The following is a 22,169-nucleotide window of genomic DNA, read 5'->3' as shown; positions in this document are numbered from 1 at the left end:
AGGATGTCCTATACCTCAACGCATGATGACGCGGAAATCTAGCCGTAGCTCTAGCTGTAGCCGCCAATTCAGACACGGCCATAACTACCAAAGTCCCCACTGGAAATAATTCCTGTTTCAACAACCACGCCAGCATTTCAGGAAGACCCTTTTTCTTTGTTAAAGACAAAGCATTTCAAACTATATGAAATTAGACATTTTTCTACGCATTGAAAGTGGAGATCCACACAAACGTTTCGGGCAACGTTTCTAGAGATATCTTTACGTCAAATGTGCCACCAGTGTGTCTGACCTGGTTCCTCTATTAGAATGTTTGAGCGTGAAACCAGACTTTCTGCTTCTTATACACACTTGATTTGCTGAGGTGTAGAACAAATTTAGAGCCATTCCAACAGCTTTATTCCTTGACTGCAACTCCTTGCCTGGTGCATGTTTCCCTCCATCCTACAATTTAGACTGTTTTACTTTCCTTCAGCTCCCCTGTGTTATTTTCACATTTAATAATGTTTCTTCTTGTAATCCCTTGCCAAGCTTGTCTTTTAGCCTAACAAAAAGTTGGGGCGAACTTGCATCACAAAATAATTAAAAACACGTTACATCCACTTTTCTTTTGCATTTGCATTTGGTAAAAACCAGCTTTAACCAGTGCTTCAATATTTTCCATGTTTCTTTGAAACACTTTCCATGTTTCTTTGAAACACAGGAGGTTCCATCGGGTCAGCCTGACTCTGATGCTGTTGGACGACCTTTGACCCATCTGTCCGCAATCAAGCAGGTCACGGGTGAAGCTATTTATGTAGATGACCTCCCCCAGGTCAAAGGTGATTACAGGAATATTATTTTGTTCATGTAGACTGTCATTTGATTTTTACCCTTACACCATACACTGTATACCGGTGCTTTCCCTGGTGACAGTTGATTTGGGTTGATAGCCCAAACAAGTGAAGTGTAGCCCTCACTTTTTCGTTACTGTCCAGCATTGTGATGTTAGGCGATATCTCATTAAAAGAAAAATGGTTTAAAGGCAGTGGACACTATTGGTAATTACTCAAAATAATTATCAGCATAAAATGGGGAGAGGCTGATGGTACAAAACATTGTGAGAAACAGCTCCCTCTGAAGTGCCATAGTTTTCGAGAAAGAAGTAATTTTCCACAAATTTGATTTCAAGACCTCAGATTTAGAACTTGAGGTCTCGAAATCAACCATCTAAACGCATACAACTTCGTGTGACAAGGGTGTTTTTTTCTTTCATTATTATCTCGCAACTTTGATGACCGATCGAATTTTCACAGGTGTGTTATTTTATGCATATGTTGATAAACACCAAGTGAGAAGACTGGTCTTTGACAATTACCAATAGTGTCCACTGTCTTTAAAGGAACACGTTGCCTTAGATCAGACGAGTTGGTCAAAACAAAAGTGTTTGTAACCGTTTTTTATAAAATGCATATGGTTGGAAAGATGTTTTAAAAGTAGAATACAATGATCCACACAAGTTTGCCTCGAAATTGCGTGGTTTTCCTTCTACTGTGCGAACTAACATGGTCGGCCATTTATGGGAGTCAAAATTTTGACCCCCATAAATGGCCGACGTGTTAGTCGACGAGGTAAAAGGAAAACCACGCAATTTCGAGGCATGTTTGTGTGGATCATTGTATTCTACTTTTACAACATCTTTCTACCCATATGCATTTTATAACAAACGGTTACAAACGCTTTTCAAAGACCAACTCGACCGATCCAAGGCCACGTGTTCCTTTAACAATGTGAATGTTTTGTACATGTGTGTAGTACTCCATCATTGCTTTCGTGAACGCCAAGTACACTTACACCTGTCTAAACTCGTCTACCACTTTGGGAGTCAAAGTGTAGCGAAAGGAATTGACTCCCAAAATGGTGGAAATGGTGGACTAGCATTGTGTAGTGGTGTGTTCCGTTTCCTGGGTCAATAAGCAAATGTCAAATATGCCTCAATCTTTCAAAATCCTTCAGATTCATACACTTAAGATAATGGACCCTTCCCATGAAATATGCCTGTTACATTCACGCACACGTACTGACCCTATTGGTTGGCAAACGCCATAGTTGTGCACTAAGTAGACTCGCAATCGAATCTGCGACACGCAGCCATTAGTTTTGTACAAAACAGCGCAATGTTCCCTCATTTTGCCAACCAAGATGTTAGTGCGCACGCGCTATGTGCGTGCGCACGCGCTATGTGCGGCTAACATATTTCATGGGAAGGGTCTAAATCAGGTTCTCAATTACTCTCTCTCAACAGGTGAACTGTACGTAGCCTCTGTGTTGAGCAAGAAGGCCCACGCCAAGATCCTGTAAGTTTCAATCAAACTCATTGAGCATGATATCCATTTGTTTGTCATGCGTTGTGCGTAATGCGTAGTAGGCAATGCGTAAAAATGAAAATACATGCCAAGCAATGCATCTAATTCCATGTATAGGTTTGGCCTTCTGTCTTCTGAGTTATCAGTTAAGATCATGTGCATTGCCTGGTGGTGAATTTGTTGTAGATGCTAAAATAATTTTCGTCTCACTGAGGCAATTTTTTGTGTGTGAAATTGCTTCACTCATTTCTTGAAATGTCCATTTCCTTGTCAAGTAATGTTTTAAAAGGAAGCTTTCTACTATCATTATCATTGGACTGTGTAAGTTTAATGTAAATCTGTGGACGTTTTGTGTCGTACAAAAAGCACACAAACCCTTTAACTTGACACATACTCTGTATCTATTTCATGGTTAGGGCTGTTGACGCAACTCCTGCTCTTGAAGTCGAGGGAGTCCATGCCTATGTAGACATCAATGATATACCGGGATCTAATATGGTTGGGTTAGGGCCAACCAGAGATGATCCTCTGTTTGCAGACAAAGAGGTATGTGTTTGCAGTATTTTGCAAGAGAATTTGGACAGTATTGTAGATCTCACAATTCTAACGTAGTCCACAAACCATGCAGGAAAATACTGATAGTTTGCACTTGAAACGACAGTATTGAGCATCTAATTAATCTTGTGTACTTTTTCTTTATTTTTTTCTCTCATAACTCAGGTGATATTTGTTGGTCAAACGATCGGTTTGATTGTGGCTGATGATCAAGCCATCGCTCAGCGCGCTGCTAAACTTGTCAAAGTGGACTATGAAGAACTGCCAGCACTCATCTCCATAGAGGTAAGCCTCGGACTGGTGTAGTTTACTCCCTAAACCACAAGGGAAACTGACTGGGTAAATTTGTAAATGATTTTTGGGGTTGAACAAAGAATTGACTGGAGTGGGATTCGAACCAACGACCTCCGGATTAACGTGCCGGCGCTCTACCAACTGAGCTATCTAGCCCTATATTGGCGGTGTCCCTATTTTGTCAATATCTTTGTTCGGGGGTGCCAGTCAGAAGCCATACAACCGTTAACTGCCGTGTAGCCAGGGATCACACCCAAATTACAATACAACCTGGGAAGCGGCAGCTAGGGGATCACCTTAAGGGGATGCAACTTTTTGTTTCAGATATCAATATAAAACACAAGGGAAATGCCTAATAGACCATATCAAATGATGGCGTACCATTCAAATACCTGTCCCATATCTTGGCCTCTGTAAGTGTGGGTCTTGCGTGTATGTGCGCCATAGAAATCATACCCATAGGTGTAATACCTATGCTCAAACCAGAAATGCTGCATGCTTCATTGATGTTTGTGTTAAGACAAGCATATGGCCTGTCCTACATTTTCGCCCCTGTCATAGCGTCAGAGGGTTTTTTCAATATGGTCTATAGTTTTGGTTTGATTTTGTTCTCTTAACAGGACGCCATCGAGCATAGCTCCTTCTTCAAGCCGCAGAACTCTGTCAAGAGAGGAAACGTCCAGGAAGGTTTTGAGAGTTCTCATCACATCCTTGAAGGAGAGGTCAAAGTAGGGGCTCAGGAACACTTCTACCTAGAGACTGTGTCTACGTTGGTTATCCCAGGCGAAGACGGGGAAGTCGAAGTCATTTCATCAACTCAGGCGCTGAAAGCAACCCAGGTGGGCTGGATTCGTTATCCCATTTTAATAATACTAAAAACAGTAACAATGCATTTAATTTTTGTTTTACACATATACATGTATAACAATGGTTGTTAGCACATCATACTCAGAACTTATCCAAGCTCTGTAAAAAAAAAAAAAAAATATTACTTGAGCGGGATTCAAACCCACAACCTTTGCAATTCTGGAGCAGTTTCATACCAACTAGACCAATGAGATTGCCCGGTTGCTGGAGGCAGTTCGAATCCTATGCTTAAAAAATAATAACAATAATAATTATTATTATTATTATTTAGATATCTATTTTTGTGAAATGTTTTACAAAAAGCTTATACAGGCATGTTAAAATGCCCTTAGATGATTTGCATCTTTCTCTCTCTCTCTCTCTAAAGTCCATTGTTGCGACTGCTCTAGGAGTCCGAGAAAACAAGGTTGTAAGTCGAGTAAAGAGACTTGGAGGAGGCTTTGGTGGCAAGGAAAGTAGGTGCTGTATCACTGCAGCTGTGTGCGCTGTAGCTGCGAGAAAGTAAGCTATCCTCCAGATTTGTACATTCCTCGCTAAATGAATCAAGTAAAGAACTCAAGTTCAGGGTTCGATCTCACAAAGAGTTAGGACTATTCCTAAGTAGTCTTAACTCTTTGTGAAACCCACCCCTGGACCCATAAGCACTAAAACTTGCTCAGCACAGAAATATATTGCTTAGCAAAAACAGGTTACCAGCCAACATTCCATTATTATTTTACATAGGTTTGACTGGTGCCCGAATCATTTTTTGCTTAGCAAATAAGTTTGGTGAGCAGTATTTTTGCTAAACAGCTCTTTGTTGCATCAATATTTATATAAGATTAAAACAATCAAACTGTTCCAAAAACCAAAGTTACAGTGTATACTTCCCATCAAATTGATGGAGAGATAGTTTGGTTGTATTACAAATCAAGTTTTGTGGTGAGGGTTGGGAAGAAACACTCTGCTAAATGTGAAGACACTTTGATAATAAAATTACCCCCCCCTTCTTTTTATTTCCATTCCGAAGAGTGAATCGTCCAGTCCGTATGATGCTGGATAGAGATGAGGACATGTGCACTACTGGAACACGCCATCCATTTATGGGACGATATAAGGTGGGATTTAATGATGACGGCAAGATAAGGGCACTTCAGCTTAACCTGTACTCCAACAGCGGCAACTCTTTGGATCTATCCGTCTCGGTGAGTCTTGTTGCAATGATCACAATCAAAATTTGAGGCCAGGGGCTGATTTCACAAAGAGCTAAGATTGATCTTAACTGCAAATCAATGGAAGTAGCTAAGTAAAGTATGATGTCACAATACAAATCCCTATGGTAATACTGACAAGTTGTCTTGCGATTGATCTTTTTGCTTTGTGAAAATCGGCCACAGATCTGATACTTCACAGAGGCAATAGAGGCTATTTGTTGTGATTTCTAGAGGAGGCATGTTTGGCAATTTTGGATGTAAACAACAAATTTTAAGAAATAAATACGGTTGGAGAAGGAGATCTGGAGACAACTAGCATCATTGACCGAGAACATCACTCGAAATAGAAGATATGACTTTTTGTTGCATAATTTAGTAATAGCTGCATTCTTAAAGGCAGTGGACATTATTGGTAATTACTCAAAATAATCATTAGCATAAAACCTTACTTGGGAACAAGTAATGGGGAGAGGTTGGTGGTATAAAACATTGTGAGAAACAGCTCCCTCTGAAGAGACGTAGGTTTCGAGAAAGAAGTAATTTTCCACGAATTTGATTTTAGGACCTCAGAATTAGATTTTGAGGTCTCAAAATCAAGCATCTGAAAGCACACAACTTTGTGTGACAAAGGTGATTTTCTTTCTTAGTTATCTCGTAACGTTGACGACCAATTGAGCTAAAATTTTCACAGGTTTGTTATTCTATGCTTATGTTGAGATACACCAAGTGAGAATACTGGTCTTTTTCAATTACCAATAGTGTACAGTGTCTTTAAAAGAGTTGAGAATCAATTTGAAGCTGTTGTCCCGGTTCATCTCTGTTTTAAAAAATGCCAGAACTTCTCTTTTTATTGAGGGATATTAATTTTTTCATTCATGTTTTTTTTTCCTTTCGTTCTAGGTCTTAGAAAGGGCACTCTTCCATGCGGATAATTGCTACAACATCCCAAATATTATTGTGACGGGCTATCCATGCAAAACTAACCTTCCGTCTAATACTGCCTTCCGTGGTTTCGGAGCCCCTCAGAGTATGCTGATCACAGAGTCTTTTGTCTCGGACATTGCCAGCAAATGTGGATTATCCCAAATAAAAGTAAGTTCAATGTTGTGATTAAATAGAATTAGCTATTGAAAAACTGCTTACCGATCAAAGGGACCTATGCTATAAATGCAACAAAAATAGTTAATGGTCTGACGTTTGGACCATAGAAGTAGCTATTGAAAAACTGCTTACCAATCAAAGGGACCTATGCTATAAATGCAACAAAAATAGTTAATGGTCTGACGTTTGGACCATAGAAGTAGCTATTGAAAAAATGCTTACCAATCAAAGGGACCTATGCTATAAATGCAACAAAAATAGTTAATGGTCTGACGTTTGGACCATAGAAGTAGCTATTGAAAAACTGCTTACCAATCAAAGGGACCTATGCTATAAATGCAACAAAAATAGTTAATGGTCTGACGTTTCGACCTTAGAAGTAGCTATTGAAAAACTGCTTACCAATCAAAGGGACCTATGCTATAAATGCAACACAAATAGTTCATGGCCTGACGTTTCGACCAAAGCAGAGCGTTTAGCTTTCCAGAAAAGCTTTTTTTGCAATGTTGTATCAAGTAATAAAACACAATGGAAACCACATTGCAGCTGTGTCTTACGCAATTCAGCTTCTCAGCTGCTAGTAAGGATGATTGTTATTACCGGTTCAACGACTGGCCAGTGGCCGATTCCACAAAGTGTTAGGACTCTAGGAGATGTTAAAAACTTAAGGCTTGTCTCAAGTTACTCGTCTTAAGTCAAGATATGTCTAGTCTTAACACTTTATGAATTCCACCCCAGGTCTTGATGCTTTTGCCATTATGCCATCAGTGAAACTTTATTGCCTAAAATGGCACACTTTCTACTTATCTAGATCCGAGAGCTGAACTTCTACAAGGAGGGAGACAGGACACACTTTGGACAAGAATTGAAGAATTGGAACCTGGAGCGATGCTGGGAGCAGTGCCTCACTAAGAGTGATTTTGACAATCGCAGGAGAGATGTTGACCAATTTAATAGGTAGGAACTCCTTGAGTCACGCACAGTAGCTACTGTCTGCTTACGTTCTGCTGTTAAAGGCAGTGGACACTATTGGTAATTGTCAAAGACTAGCCTTCACAGTTGGTGTATCTAAACATATGCATAAAATAACAAACCTGTGAAACTTTGAGCTCATTTGGGCGTCAAAGTTGCGAGATATGAATGAAATATAAAACACCCTTGTCACACGAAGTTGTGTGCTTTTAGATGATTGATTTCGAGATCTCAAATTCTAAACTTGAGGTCTCGAAATCAAATTCATGGAAAATTACTTCTTTCTCGAAAACTACGTCACTTCAGAGGGAGCCGTTTCTCACAAGGTTTTATACTCTCAACCTCTCCCCATTACTCGTTACCAAGTGTGGTTTTATGCTGATAATTATTTTGAGTAACTACCAATAGTGTCCACTGCCTTTAATGGCCCTGTCACACCATGAGGTTTCAGCCAGCGTATGCTTTCACTGTTGGGTGTATACATGTACATAGTGTATTCATAACGAGTTGGACTTTTACATATGGTGATAGTAACTTATACAGAAGGATTTGATAACTTATACCAAGAAATGCTTAGCATGTGGCCGGCGTTCACAACTTATGTCTAACTTATACATAGTGCGTGACAGCATATCGCCAACGATCGCGTGTCCTAGCCTATAAAAAGGGTGCCGCTCGACAATTCAAATCATAACCGCACTAGACATCGTACATGTAGTACTGACAGACTCCATCTGCTAACCCATTTTGATATACCTATTCTCCTAAACGCTGCCAATGCGCCATTATTTGGTAGCTGTAAGCTGGAAACATGCTCAGTAAGTTATTGTCCTGAGCAGATGTTATATTCTTTGCTTTGTTGGCAATCTTTCCAGCATAAGATGCTAAGTTGCCATTGCTACACAACCTTTAAGAATGTTTTTACTTTTACAATGCAATGCAGTACAATACAATACAGTACAAAGAAATTTTTATACTGCTATTTCATTTAGATCACAGCGGTTTGATGAATACACATGACTCAAGAAAAATTAAGGAAATTAAGGAAATTAAGGAAAGGGAAACAAATAAGCATTGTTATATCATTGAGTGAAAGGGTGAGATTTGAGGTCTTTCTTGAACATCTGAAGTGATGTTGCTGAGCGCAGATGTGTCGGGAGACTGTTCCATAATTGGGGAGCCACAGATGAAAGTGACTTCTCAGCAGCAGATTGTAGAGTGCGCTGGAAAACTTTGTGTTCAATAAGTCTGGTTTTATCCGGTCCTTCTTTTGTCATAGGATTGTCTGCCCTTGATGTATTTAATTTTTTTGTCAATAACTTTTTTTCCCAGCGAGAACCGATGGAGGAAAAAGGGTATTGCTGTCACTCCAACAAAGTTTGGAATCGCATTCACCTACAAACCAATGAATCAGGTAAGGTCTACCGCCAACAATGACCAGTGTCGAGTTTTCACATAACTCTTGAATCTGAAATGAATTTACTTGTTTTGTTTAAAAAACCTATGAAATAATCATAGAGTTATATATAAGAACTAGAGGGCGCACTGGCCTATACACGCGCTCCGGCATGTGCGCAGGCGGCCATTTTCTAAATTGACAAAACTGACTAAATTGACTAAGTTGAACAAACAGCATCGCGTGAGCGTTCAATAAATAAAAAACTCAAACATGTGTTTCATATTCAACGCGCGTGCAGAATGACGCGCTTGTCATCTTGCAGTCCCGTGGCGTTTGTGCACGAAGCATCACTCGTGCGCCCTCTAGTTCTCATATGTAACTCTATGGAAATAATAGAAAAACCTATGAAATAATAGAAGTTTATATTTCTTCCGTTGTGCTTAAACAATGGGTCGCTGCTTTTCTTAAAGTTCTTTTGCTGGTAGTTAGGGTTTGCTATGCAATCTATCAATGTGCTTAGTAAATCTATTAAGAGTAGCAGGTTTATGATATGGGAGACTTTTTGAGAGCTCTGCCACTAGAGGGCAGCAGACCTACCAGGTAAGGGTGCTCAACTCCTATAGCAAACAATGGTAAATGCTAAAAATTCAAAAATACTCAAAACATATTTAGAAGTCTCTCAGCCTCTTGAAAATTAAATCAGATACATTGTCATACAACTAAACTTCAGATTTCTTCTCAACTTTTGGTAGGTCAGCATTTTGGAATTTTTGCTAATTACCCTAGAAGAAACACTCCCAAAAACTCATGCACACCGCTTGTGTTCCTTGGGGAACTCGTGTCCAGTACGTCCTGTTCCAGAACAGTTTGGTTTATGCTGGCAATGTGTTATGAAAAACAAAATACAGTTTGGCTAAATCTAAAATACAAAATAAAAAACACGCAAAACACAAGGTATTTGCTGTCAGTGACCGTCACTCATGCTTCTCCTATTCCTAATTTGTTGACATTACCTGGTGAAGAGCGCCCTCTCTTGGTGATTGGCAGATAGTCCAAAGTTTCCCATTGGGCCCATTTTCATTGAGCTGCAGAAAAAGAGAAAACAAATTATGCGGAGCAAAAGTTTGCTGGAAACCAGTCACAAATGGTACATTTGACATGGTGTTTTGGCTGGTAACCTGTTTCTAGGAAAGCACAATTGCAAGTGTTTTTCCAGCTCTACGAAACAGGATTCAGGACAAGTTTCAATTTTCAAAATTACTGATGTTTCCACAGGTTGACCTTAACTTTTTTTGTCAACTAGCCAGCAGGGCCAGTTGGATTGAGTTTTAACTGGTCCGCAACATCACTATTTGAATTAAATGAATTGCAATGTCAACTACACTGGTAGCCATACTCTATTGATTAGACAATTTACCTTTTTTCAACTCATATCCAATTCAAATACACATTTATTTCCATACATCCATGAAAAATATTGGCAATTACTTCTACTTCAGAGTAAAGCAAAAATAACATTTAGTAACAGTAAGCAGGATAAATGTAATAAATAAGAGTATGTGGCTGTTTTGATAAGCAGAATGATGGCATGATGGCATAAACTTGTTGTAACTAATAGTATTGATGACTTATCTTTCATGTATAGGCTGGTGCCTTGGTCCACATCTACACTGACGGTTCAGTGCTGATTGCTCACAGTGGAGTGGAGATGGGTCAGGGTTTACATACTAAGATGATCCAAGTAGCGAGCAGGGCACTACACCTACCGCAGGAGCTGATTCACATTAGTGAGACTAACACCCAGACGGTTCCCAACACCTCACCAACGGCTGCTAGCGCTAGCTCTGATCTCAACGGAATGGCAATCAAGGTACCTGTTTGTTTGTTGTTGAGCTCATTTAAAAAAAAAAGTTTTTGAGTTAACAGCATCTTCAGGTGCAGATCTATGACACAAGTTTTAGGGGGCAAATCTGTCAAAGAATGAGCATGCGAGTGTGAAGCCTTTATGGCATGGGTAAAATTTGCATTCTAGATGCACTTTGGTACAATCTTAGGCCAATAATAGGCATAAATAATGGAACAGATCATAAAGCCTTTAAAATGTGAGTAGCAGTTGAACCTTTTGGGTTAGCGGCAACTTCAGGTGCGGATTTTTTTAAATTTTTTTTTATTGGGGGGGGGGGGGTGTTTGGTGTTATTTGTTTGTTTCTTGGTGGCATAGAGGATGTCATTATTAAAATTAACATGGGCTGAAGGAATTTGAGTCAAAGAGGGCCTTATCAAATGAAATTTCTTCACAATTTGCGAGATGGGGGAACAGAATCTGGGGTAGGGAAGATCTCGCGCAGGACAGAATCTTCTACCACACCAGCAGTCATTCTTTCCATCATTCTTTCTTTCCATGTGTAAGTGAAGAATAGTTAACGCATCAAATTATTCCCTGCTATAACCTGTGAAATATGCTAGTATTGAAATCCCTGCTTCCGTAAGCACCGATTCTTTGCTTATGGTCAGCAGAGTCTTGAAATTGGGCCTTGATGATAAAAAAATCTGCATTCTGTGGTACAATTTCTGAGGTTTTTTTCTTGGTTTTGTGGAACAAAAGCCAAAAGTAACACAATTTCTGACAAACAAAAATGGGATGCTGGATACAATTTTTTAAGACTATTCATTCATTGATAGAAATTGTATAAATTTTTACTCCGTTTTTTAATACCCGTTCCCCTTATGTGTGGAATAGTTTGTCCATACCCATTAGAGAAAAAAAGCTATCGACTGCCATGAATATAAATCTGTTATTAAATTTGGATTTTGTGCAATATTCGTGAGTTTATGTAGTTTAATGTTTTTTCTATACTTATGTGATGTTGTTTTGTTCTCCGTAGTCTTATTAATAGTGTTTTTTTCTCTGTATGTACTGTTTGTGTGTTGCCTGGAAACAAACAAATAAATAATTTAATGTAGGTGAGTAGAGACCTGTGCCTTATTTGGTCATTTGTGTTTATTTTTGATTGTGATTTGGTAGGCTGCTTGTGAGACTCTGCTGCAACGCTTGGAACCCTACATTCAAAACAATCCCAAAGGCTCATGGGAAAGCTGGGTAAGCACTTTATATATTGACCCCCTTGCACAGACGTCACAGGCGGCGACTCTGCCACGCTCACCATTTTGGTGGTCAATAGGTTTACGTGTAAACGCCGCATCGCTTTGAATGGAACACCATTTGCCCCTGGTTGGCCCTGGGTATGTAACACCATTTGCCCCTGGTTGGCCCTGGGTATGTAACACCATTTGCCCCTGGTTGGCCCTGGGTATGGAACACCATTTGCCCCTGGTTAGCCCTGGGTATGGAACACCATTTGCCCCTGGTTGGCCCTGGGTATGTAACACCATTTGCCCCTGGTTGGCCCTGGGTATGGAACACCATTTGCCCCTGGTTGGCCCTGGGTAATGAGAAGCATTTGCCCCTGGTTGGCCCTGGGTATGGAACACCATTTGCCCCTGGTTGGCCCTGGGTATGTAACACCATTTGCCCCTGGTTGGCCCTGGGTATGGAACACCATTTGCCCCTGGTTGGCCCTGGGTAATGAGAAGCATTTGCCCCTGGTTGGCCCTGGGTATGGAACACCATTTGCCCCTGGTTGGCCCTGGGTAATGAGAAGCATTTATATTTTCTTGCTCAAGGACACAAGTGTCATGACAGGAATTTGAACCCACACTGACTATGCCACCAGAGTCTGTTGCACTATTATTCTGGACCATATTTGTTGGGGTGATACTTGCGATTGTTGGATATCATTATGAAAACTCCTTTCTTATGTGGTTTATAAATGCAATAGTTCCCACCATTCAGGTACTCTTTTATTTTGTGTCCACACACGCTAGACGTTGTGTTCAAAGGCCCTGGACACTATCAGTAATTACTAAAAATAATTGTTAACCATAAGAACTTACTTGGTAACGAGCAATGAAGAGCTGTTGATAGTTGATAAAACAATGTGAGAAACGGCTCCCACTGAAGTAGCATAGTTTTTGAGAAAGGGCTATTTCTCATTCAAGTAATCAAATATTCCAGGCCTTATGAAGCCTTATATTATGTATCTAAAACACACATTTTGCAACAAGGATGTTTTTCTTTCATTATTCTCCTAAAATTTTGATGACCAATTGAGATCAAACTTTGCAAGATGTGTTATTTTATGCATATGTTGGGATACACCAAGTGTGAATACTGGTCTTTGAAAATGTCCAAAGGTGCCCAGTGCCTTTAGGCCAGAACTGAGCACAGTTTTTGGCACTTACCCAGCCAGGTCTCCTTGCACCTCTGCTCCAGCAGTGTACATCTGAGTGATTGATTCATTGATTGTTGTTCAGAACTGCAGCATTCAGATCACATCTGTCAGATAGCTCTATTTATTGAGCAATACTTTACAGCAACCAGGGGTCGATTTCACAAAGAGTTAGGACTAGTCCTAACTTAGGACTAGTCCTAAGAGATATCAAAAACGTACAGCTAGTCCTAAGTTAGGACTAGTAACTCGTCCTAACTCAAGATAAGACTAGTCCTAACTCTTTGTGAAATCCACCCCAGGTCTCCTTGCACCTCTGCTCCAGCAGTGGGCATCTGAGTGGGTGATCTATTGATTGTTGTTCAGAACTGCAGCATTCAGATCACATCTGTCAGATAGCTCTATTTATTGAGCAATACTTTACAGCAACCAGTTCATGAGTAGTTTGAGCCAGAACACACGCAATGAGAGTCAACGTCGATAACCTACTGCCATGATTCAGAACTGTCAGATTATCAATTAATTTGTTTATATCAAGAAAAAAAACACTTGCAAAAGTTTTTAAAATTATTTTAAACCATTAGTCCTTGATTTCTTTTATTTAAACAGGTTATGGCCGCTTATATTGATCGTGTTAGTTTGTCAACCACAGGATTTTACAAGTGAGTTTCACCAACCTTAACTCTTGCGAAAACACCTTTATTTATTATGCCATTTAAGAGCTAGAATATTACTTTCTTGTATGCTGACTAGCCACAAGTTCCCCAGACTTGAGAAAGTTGCTATGTCACATGGTTGGCGCTGGACACCTTTTGTAATTGTCAAAGACCAGTACTCTCACTTGGTGTATCCCAACATATGCATAATATAACCAATCTGTGAAAAATTGGACTCAATTGGTCATTGAAATTGCAAGAGAATAGTGAAAGAAAAAAACTCTTGTAGCACAAATTTGTGTGCTTTCAGGTGCCTAAAAAGACCTCAGGCCTGAAGTCTTTTAATATTTGAGTGAGGAATTAACTCAACCTAAAAAACTGTGTTTCAGAGGGAGCCGTTTCTCACAATGTTCAGCACTATCAACAGCTCTTCATTGCTTGTTACTAAGTCAGTCTTTATGCTTATAATTATTTTGAGTGATTACCAATAGTGTCCAGGGGTGGATTTCACAAAGGTAGTCCTAACTTAGGACCAGTCCTATCTCTTAGCATTGCTTAGGACTAGTCTTAAGTTAGGACTACCTTTGTGAAATCCACCCCTGGACACTATTGGTAATCACTCAAAATAATTATAAGCATAAAGACTGACTTAGTAACAAGCAATGAAGAGCTGTTGATAGTGCAGAACATTGTGAGACCAGTAACTCATCCTAACTTAGGACTGGTCCTATCTCTTAGCATTGTCTAGGACTAGTCCTAAGTTAGGACTACCTTTGTGAAATCCACCCCAGTGCCTTTAAGGAAAGTACTGAGTATACAGTGCTAAAAACACATTGGTGTACGGGTAAAATACCTCTACTCATCTTGCTTGTTTTGATTGATCTTGTTTGTTGTTCTTGCCTGTGATTAGAACTCCTGACCTGCACTATAACTGGGAGACCAGCAAAGGGAAACCATTTAACTATTTTACCGATGGCGTCGCAGTCTCTGAAGTCGAGATTGACTGCTTGACAGGAGACCACCAGGTTCTCAGGTCGGATATCGTCATGGACGTTGGAGACAGTCTCAATCCCGCCATAGATATTGGACAGGTAGGAAAAAACTCACTTATAGTTCTTTCCATTATTGATAAACAAACTGAGTTGGTTGGCATGGGCTGAATGTTAGTAAAACACTGAATTATGTTAACAGATGGTTTAACCAAATTCAACATTTTCTGCAAACTTTCAATTAAATAAAGTACCTCTAATGACTGGTTGTTTTTGTTTCCAACAAAGTCAACACAATGTTTGAATATTTGTGTAACATTGTTACAAACAGTTGGTATATGTTTTTGTTTTAAATTTGTGGCTTGCCATAGGGTGCGTTCGTTTAGCTTCCCTGGGTCGACCCCGATGTGTGGCGTTTTTTTTTCCGGGACGAACGTAGGTAATTATCTGCACACGTTCGTCCTGGAAAAAAAACCCGCCACACACCGGGGTCGACCTGGGGGAGCTAAACGAACGCACCCATAGTTTTTCAACCTCAGTTTGCAAAAACTCTGGCTGTGACATTGCAATAGAAAGGTCTATAAGCATTCATGTTTCCATAAAGGCTGATTTTCAAGTCACAGTAATTTAGTAAGCTTTTTAAATTCCAGGCATGTGCGATTGGCTTATTGTCCTTGATGTTTTGTTTTGTTATTCCTGGGAATCAATAATAATAATAGTAATAATAATAATAATATTTTGATAGAGCTGCCAATCCTGCTATGATGGCTAACTATTCCGATTGTATCTTAGATTGAAGGTGCCTTCATTCAGGGCTATGGACTCTATGTCCTTGAGGACTACCGGATCACTCCATCAGGCCATCTGTTGACCAAAGGCCCCGGCTTCTATAAGATTCCTGCCTTTGGGGACATCCCGGCAGAGTTTAACGTCAGTTTGCTCACGAGGGCGCCAAATCCATTTGCGGTCGGCTCCTCTAAGGTCAGTAGAACTACCTGGGGTGCGTTTTGGCGGTCGTAACCAATAACTGTTTCAGTTGAATTTGCCATTGGTTACCACTGGCCAATGATGATGATGATGTCGTATGCCATGCTGATCTCATTTTAAAGTCAGTAAGCTAGTATATAGCTAGGTCCTCAGCCAGGTGAAGGGCTTACTAATGGCCAATGACCGTGACTTATGTCAGGCAACTGTTATCATATTAGGCAGAAATCTCATAATTCTGGTATGCGCAGACAACTAGTTCTTAACAGAAGTAAGTTAGCAGCCAAAATTCTTTGCTGTTGATATGATTGGGAGCTGGTGCCTTGTGAATATTTGAGCAGATATATGTTTTGCTTATCTGAAATTTTGAGCTGGTGGAAAAAACATTCCGCTCAAAAAGGCACGTTGCTTCCTACACCTGGGGCTGAAACAGGGTTAACCCCTTCACAGTCTGTAGTAGGCATTGGTATCATCCACTAGGAGCCTGGCTGGTTCACAACTTTGTCTATGAAGCAATTATTATGGTTAAAGGAACACGTTGCCTTGGATAGAACGAGTTGGTCTTTGAAAAGCGTTTGTAACCATTTTTTATAAAATGCATATGGGTAGAAAGATGTTGTAAAAGTAGAATACAATGATCCACACAAACATGCCTCGAAATTGCACGGTTTTCATTTTACCTCGACGACTAACACGATCGGTCATTTATGGGAGTCAAATTTTTGACTCCCATAAATGGCCGACCGTGTTAGTTCGCACAGTAAAAGGAAAACCACCCAATTTCGAGGCAAACTTGTGTGGATCATTGTATTCTACTTTTAAAACATCTTTCCAACCATATGCATTTAAAAAAAAATGGTTACAAACGCTTTTTATAGACCAACTCGTCCGATCCAAGACAACGTGTTCCTTTAAGTGCCTTGCTCAAGAGCACAACTGTCATGACCAGGTATCGAACCCACACTCTGCTGCTGACAACACTAGAGCTTGAGCCCGACGAACTAGACCTCTTGACCAGGATATGCTTTTAGTGATATGTTTTTGCACGAGTGAGTAATACAGCCTTTATGCGCAGACCCAAAATACTTCATCTTGATATGGTACCTGTTTTGGAAGTCCTGTAAGGGTCTCGTGTTTTTATTTTGTTTTTGTTGTGGTATTTCTTTGATTTTACCAGTTGTTAATTTTGTTAACCTTTTTATAGGGACACCACAAACATAGGGCCAGATAGCTCAGTTGGTAGAGCGCTGGCACGTTAATCCAGAGGGCGTTGGTTTGAATCCCACTCTAGTCAATTCTTCAATCAACCCCTAAAATTCTAATTAATCTTTGTCTAATTATTTTATTATGCCCTTGTGTACATTTTATGGAAAATGGGCGCAATATAGATCAATAAATTATTACTTTTATTTTTATATACAGGCGATAGGTGAGCCGCCGTTATTTTTGGCAGCCTCTGTGTTCTTTGCCATCAAAGATGCCATTCAGTCTGCGAGAGAAGACGCTGGCATCCCAGGATTGTTCCGTCTTGATAGCCCAGCTTGTTCAGAGAGGATACGTATGGCCTGTCAAGATCAGTTTACTCAACAGGTTAGAAACTTTCCTTTGATAATTGTGTCTTGTTAACATCTTTTGTGTGTAGCATATTTGGTCATTGAAGTTGCAAGAGAATAATGAACGAAAAACACCCTTGTCGCACAATTTTGTGTTTTTCAGTTGCCAATAAAAGACTTTAGGCATGAAGTCTTTTAGTTTTTGAGTGAGAAATTATCTCTTTCTCAAAAGCTAAATTACTTCAGAGGGAGACAGTTCTCATAATTTGTTACACTTTTATTAGCTCCCCCTTGCTTGTTACCAAGTAATTTTTGTAAGCTAGTTATTATTTTGAGTAATTACCAATTGTGACAAGTGCCTCTAAACACTCTTCGTTAGTCCCACGATTGTGTTCTGGGTAATCAAGTCATTATAAAAAAAAATTAACACCTCATTTGATCTTCTTACAAGTTGCTTAATTATTCCGTTGATTCTCACCAACAGATTCCAACACCAGAGCCTGGAACCTACACTCCATTCTTCATTCGCCCATAATCTGAAAGACTCTCTGACAAACCAAAGAAACAATAACCTTCAAGGTACTAAAAAAAAAAAAATCTTCAAATGACTATAACTTCTGGTTTATTACTTGATATTTGAAATAAAAAGTTGCATCCCCTTTAAGATGATCCCCCTCCTGCCACTTCCTATATTATATTAGAAGCTTTGGTGTGCTCCTTGGCTATACCGCAGTTACAGGTTGAATGGCTTCTGACTGGCATCCACAAATAAAGATATTGACAAAATAGGGTGACTGCCAACATAAGGGCTCAGCTGGTAGAGTTCCAGAGGTCATAATTTTTCTGTGTTGTACCACAAATTATTTGAAACTCACCCTGTCGGTTTCCCTGGTGGCTTATGACTTAAATTCAACTTGTATTCATAAATACCTCAGACAGTTTCGCTATTCCTGTTGGTGGAGAGCGCGTCACGTGGGTGTGTATAAACCTTTGTTTATGACCAGTAAACATGGGCGTGACACGCGAGCTTGCACCTGTGATTATAAGACAGTTTCTTCATTCCTATTGGTCGAGAGCAACGGCCGGGACAGTTGTGCCACATCACGCGATACGCACGACTAGCACATCATTCCCTTATAAGGAGTTGTTTACCCGATCAGGACGAGGGCCTTCCTATCTCATAGGTGGAGGGGTGTTGTGTTGAAATCATTGAACAATTATAATTTTTGCATTTATTTAACTTTTTGACCAAAAAGTGTTGATGTTTTTTGACCGAAAAGGTATATATGAATGGGAATCAAAGTGTGTTGAATCGGTTTTCAACTCGTGGTTTAAACCTGCCGAGGCCTGGTTCTTGACAATTCACCTCGACTTCGTCTTGGTAAAATTATCAAGAGCAAGCCTCATTGGGCTTAAACCACTAGTTGGAAACCTCTACACCACACATTGATTCCCTTATTAAAATTCTTGGAGATGGCACTATCCACTGTGTGGTGTATTAAGGATTAAAGGCAACCGGGCTTCAGTTTCTCATGTATTGGACAACATTGACTTGTTGGTGAATATTAACGAGGAGAAAATTTTGGGTTGGTTGTTGGGACTGTAAATTACTTATTTACTTATTTCCGTTGTAGATTGTTTTATCCACTGAAAGAGCTAACAACCAAACAAATAATCTGATGTGACTCAGGATTTGTGTATCTGTGTTTTGTATTTGTTTTGCAAGTAATCATGTAGATTTAAATTGATTTGAAGCTTTTTAATTACATTGGTCATTAATAGTACAGATCTTTTAATTAGAAGTAAACCTATAGGTGGTTAGTAAAATTGTTTATGTTAAGGTTTGTTATAATTCAATTAATTAAAAGGTAAATCTTAATTAGTTTTTTAAACTATTTTTTTAAACGATCTCACGACTTAATAGATATCAAAACCAATTAGTAGACTTCTGAGACCTTTATATATTTTTAAGAACGACTCCTTTTTCCCATTGTTTCTACATGACTAGAATTAAAATCCAAAGTATTATATTATTGGAAATCAAATCAACAAAAAAACAAATTTAGTCATTTGACAAAAATGATAACTTAAATTTAGTCATTTGACAAAAATGATAACTTAAATTTAGTCATTTGACAAAAATTATAACAAGTTGAAAGTATTTTTTAAAATTTTACATCTAGATACAACAGAGCAATAGTAAAGAGCCTTTACATCAAGATCAAAGCACTCTAAATGAGGAAAACCAAAGGAACTATAACTTAAACATATTACATCTGATACAAATCAGTTTTAAGAGATTTTTTTAACAATGGCAAAGAGCTACAATTTCTGATGCGTACTGGGAGGTTGTTCCATATTCGGGGAGCAACAAAGGAAAAAGTCCGGTTGTGAGCAGAAAATTGGTAATGCAGATTGGTTTAGTTGATAAACAGGTCTAGATTGAGTCTGTTTTGGTTCAGAATGTTCATATGAAGAAACAGAAAATGATCTTAATACTTTCCAGAAGACAATCTGAGCAGACTGATTTAAATGACGGGTTGAAACCAAGGGTTCTTTTCAGAATCACCCCAACTCATTAGAGATAGTCAATACATGGTGTTTCCACCATGCAAAGTTTAAAATCCTACTTTTAAAACAAATATTAAGAAACTAAAATATCTTAATAATTTTTTTTTGAATTATGAACCTTTATAAAAAATAAATGAAACGTCATTACTCAGTAAAGAAAAATTAATAACTATGTTTTCAGATAGCAAAACTCTTTATCTGGTAATGAATTGGTTTTTATTCTGTATTAGAGAAGTCACTACTCAGTATTAAAGAAGTCATTAATATCCAGTATTGAAAAAGTCATACCATTGACTTCAGGAATAAAAAGTTTAAGAGTAAGTGTGAAAGAATTTATATTGAGACAGAGATGATAATTATAAACAATATTATAATGGATTATTTTGTTTGTGTGTTTTGCTTTATAAAGACATTTTGTGCCAAATACATGGTTTTTGCTTTTTTTTCTTATGTTAAAGGGGCACACTGCCTTCAAATATCTTTGAAGTTTGCTGTTTGGAATAACCCCCGTCAAGGTTGCTCATGCGCAAAAACTCGTACAGTGTTTTGTATAAGTTAGTGAGTAGTGATTTAACAAAATCCAACATGAACTTTCCTCTTGAAATACACCCAACAAAACTTACAGTCCTCCATTTTTTGGAGTAAACAATTTGGTTAAACAATTGCCTAAATTCAAGATGCAATGTTTTATTGTCACACATATTTATACATATACAGTGAAACTCACCTCGGCTTGCGAGTTTAAACTATTAAAAAATACAAAAAATGAAATTTCGAAGAAGAAAAAAACATCCAGGGATGTTTATGCAAGTCATTATATTTTACTTTTAAATAGCTTTCCAACCACAAAGTATTTACTTTGAACCAAATGTTTTTTGTAGCACAAAGCCCCCATCCCAATTCAATTCCTCTTTGATGATAATAATTTTCTCTCATGCAATGTCCACTTAACATTTTCTGTATAAAGATTGGACCTTTGGTATTGTCCACAAGGAACCTTAAGTCAACAGACTAAATAGCTAAGGTGGTAGAGTGCTGGAATGCTAACCCGGAGGCAACTGGTTAAAATCCCGCTCGATTAAATTTGTCTTTGTTCAACCTCGGATCAAATACTAAGTAACTGTTTCTTTGTTTTTAACTTGGTAATTAAAATATCGCTTCCCCTAACTTTTATTCTTACACTAAGCATAACCCAAACCCTGTAACCATATAATCTTCACCCTAATTATCGCTAACATTGAACTAACCCAAACCTAACAATAAAACCTTTATCAAACCCTGGCACTGATCTTGACCATAATCCTGACACTGAATCTATATAACCCTGGTCTTGCCCTAAATAAACCCTTGTCCTAGCCCCAATATCAACTCTGCCCACAAACCGATAACCCTGAACCCAACCCTACTCAAAGGGATTTTTCTCAAATTATCATCCTAAAACTAACTCTACAATAACCCTACCCCAACTCTGCAATCAGGAGTAGTATCCCTTACCCTTGCCTAAAAAATCGGTGGCATAGCTACTGCGGCCTCAAGAGAACGGTGGCCCCTTCCGCAAACCTCTATACAAGGAAAATCTTGACCCCCACCACGAGCGTCCCTCCCCCCCCCCATTATACACACCCACACTCCCCCCTTGTCTAGAAACCAACCTCACCATGAGCGCCCCCCCAACACACACCCACCATTTCACCCACTGTCTAGTAAACTAACCTCGCCATGAGCATCCCCCATAACACACCCACACTTTCCCCCTCCCTAGCAACTAACCTCACAATGAGCACCCCCACACTTGCCCCCCCCCCTCCATCTAGTAAACCAACCCTACCATGAGCGCAACCCCCCCCCTATCTAGTAAACTAACCCCACCACGAGCGCCCCTCCATCACACACCCACTTTCCCGCCCCCAACTGTCTAGTAAACTAACCTCACCATGAACGCCCCCCACCCTTCCCCCCACTGTCTAGTAAACTAACCCCTTTGGCAAAAATACTTCCAGATAGTGAACCAGACTTCATTGTCAGCTTGAAACTCATTTCAAAATTCTTTGGATAATTTTACCACCACCTTTTAAAAAGGTTCATATTCCCCCACCCCTCGTCATCATTACCGTAAGCCTTTTTGAGATATGGCGGACACTGTACGCGTGCACCGTTTGGTTTAGGTGTACAAGTGGACATGTATACAGACAATTTTACCCGAATCTAGGAGTGTCCTAACATTATGTCCACCATACCTCATTATGACTTATGGGACGATGTAAATAAATATTCAAAATAACTGACGCATCAAACAAACAAAGACTTGGGTTGGCCATGACCCCCCACTAAGCATGTGGGTGTGGTGCCGACCCTCTAGTTTATTTTGTTTGACTTAATTGTTACCCAATTGTATCTCGTC

The 22,169-nt window shown here is 39.3% G+C and overlaps 1 protein-coding gene across 1 annotated transcript in view; it reads left to right on the top strand.

The window, feature by feature from the left end:
* The window catches only part of LOC139946208 (xanthine dehydrogenase/oxidase-like), a 32,201-nt gene extending 11,362 nt beyond the window's left edge, over window positions 1-20,839 (top strand). Inside the window, exons 16-32 of the mRNA XM_071943860.1 lie at window positions 704-821; window positions 2,285-2,336; window positions 2,762-2,891; window positions 3,066-3,185; window positions 3,815-4,033; window positions 4,429-4,562; window positions 5,071-5,245; window positions 6,155-6,346; window positions 7,167-7,312; window positions 8,660-8,741; window positions 10,372-10,596; window positions 11,752-11,826; window positions 13,625-13,677; window positions 14,582-14,762; window positions 15,453-15,641; window positions 17,067-17,234; window positions 17,682-20,839. Coding sequence (XP_071799961.1) covers window positions 704-821; window positions 2,285-2,336; window positions 2,762-2,891; window positions 3,066-3,185; window positions 3,815-4,033; window positions 4,429-4,562; window positions 5,071-5,245; window positions 6,155-6,346; window positions 7,167-7,312; window positions 8,660-8,741; window positions 10,372-10,596; window positions 11,752-11,826; window positions 13,625-13,677; window positions 14,582-14,762; window positions 15,453-15,641; window positions 17,067-17,234; window positions 17,682-17,732 — 2,310 coding nt within the window. The 3' untranslated portion in view covers window positions 17,733-20,839. The remainder of the gene's footprint in view (window positions 1-703; window positions 822-2,284; window positions 2,337-2,761; window positions 2,892-3,065; window positions 3,186-3,814; window positions 4,034-4,428; window positions 4,563-5,070; window positions 5,246-6,154; window positions 6,347-7,166; window positions 7,313-8,659; window positions 8,742-10,371; window positions 10,597-11,751; window positions 11,827-13,624; window positions 13,678-14,581; window positions 14,763-15,452; window positions 15,642-17,066; window positions 17,235-17,681) is intronic.
* Window positions 20,840-22,169: the final 1,330 nt, after the last annotated feature.

This window comes from Asterias amurensis, chromosome 1, assembly GCF_032118995.1.
Source record: "Asterias amurensis chromosome 1, ASM3211899v1".
NCBI classification, from domain to species: domain Eukaryota; kingdom Metazoa; phylum Echinodermata; class Asteroidea; order Forcipulatida; family Asteriidae; genus Asterias; species Asterias amurensis.
Note: the sequence above shows the minus strand (reverse complement) of the source record. Positions and strands in the feature narration are given on the sequence as shown.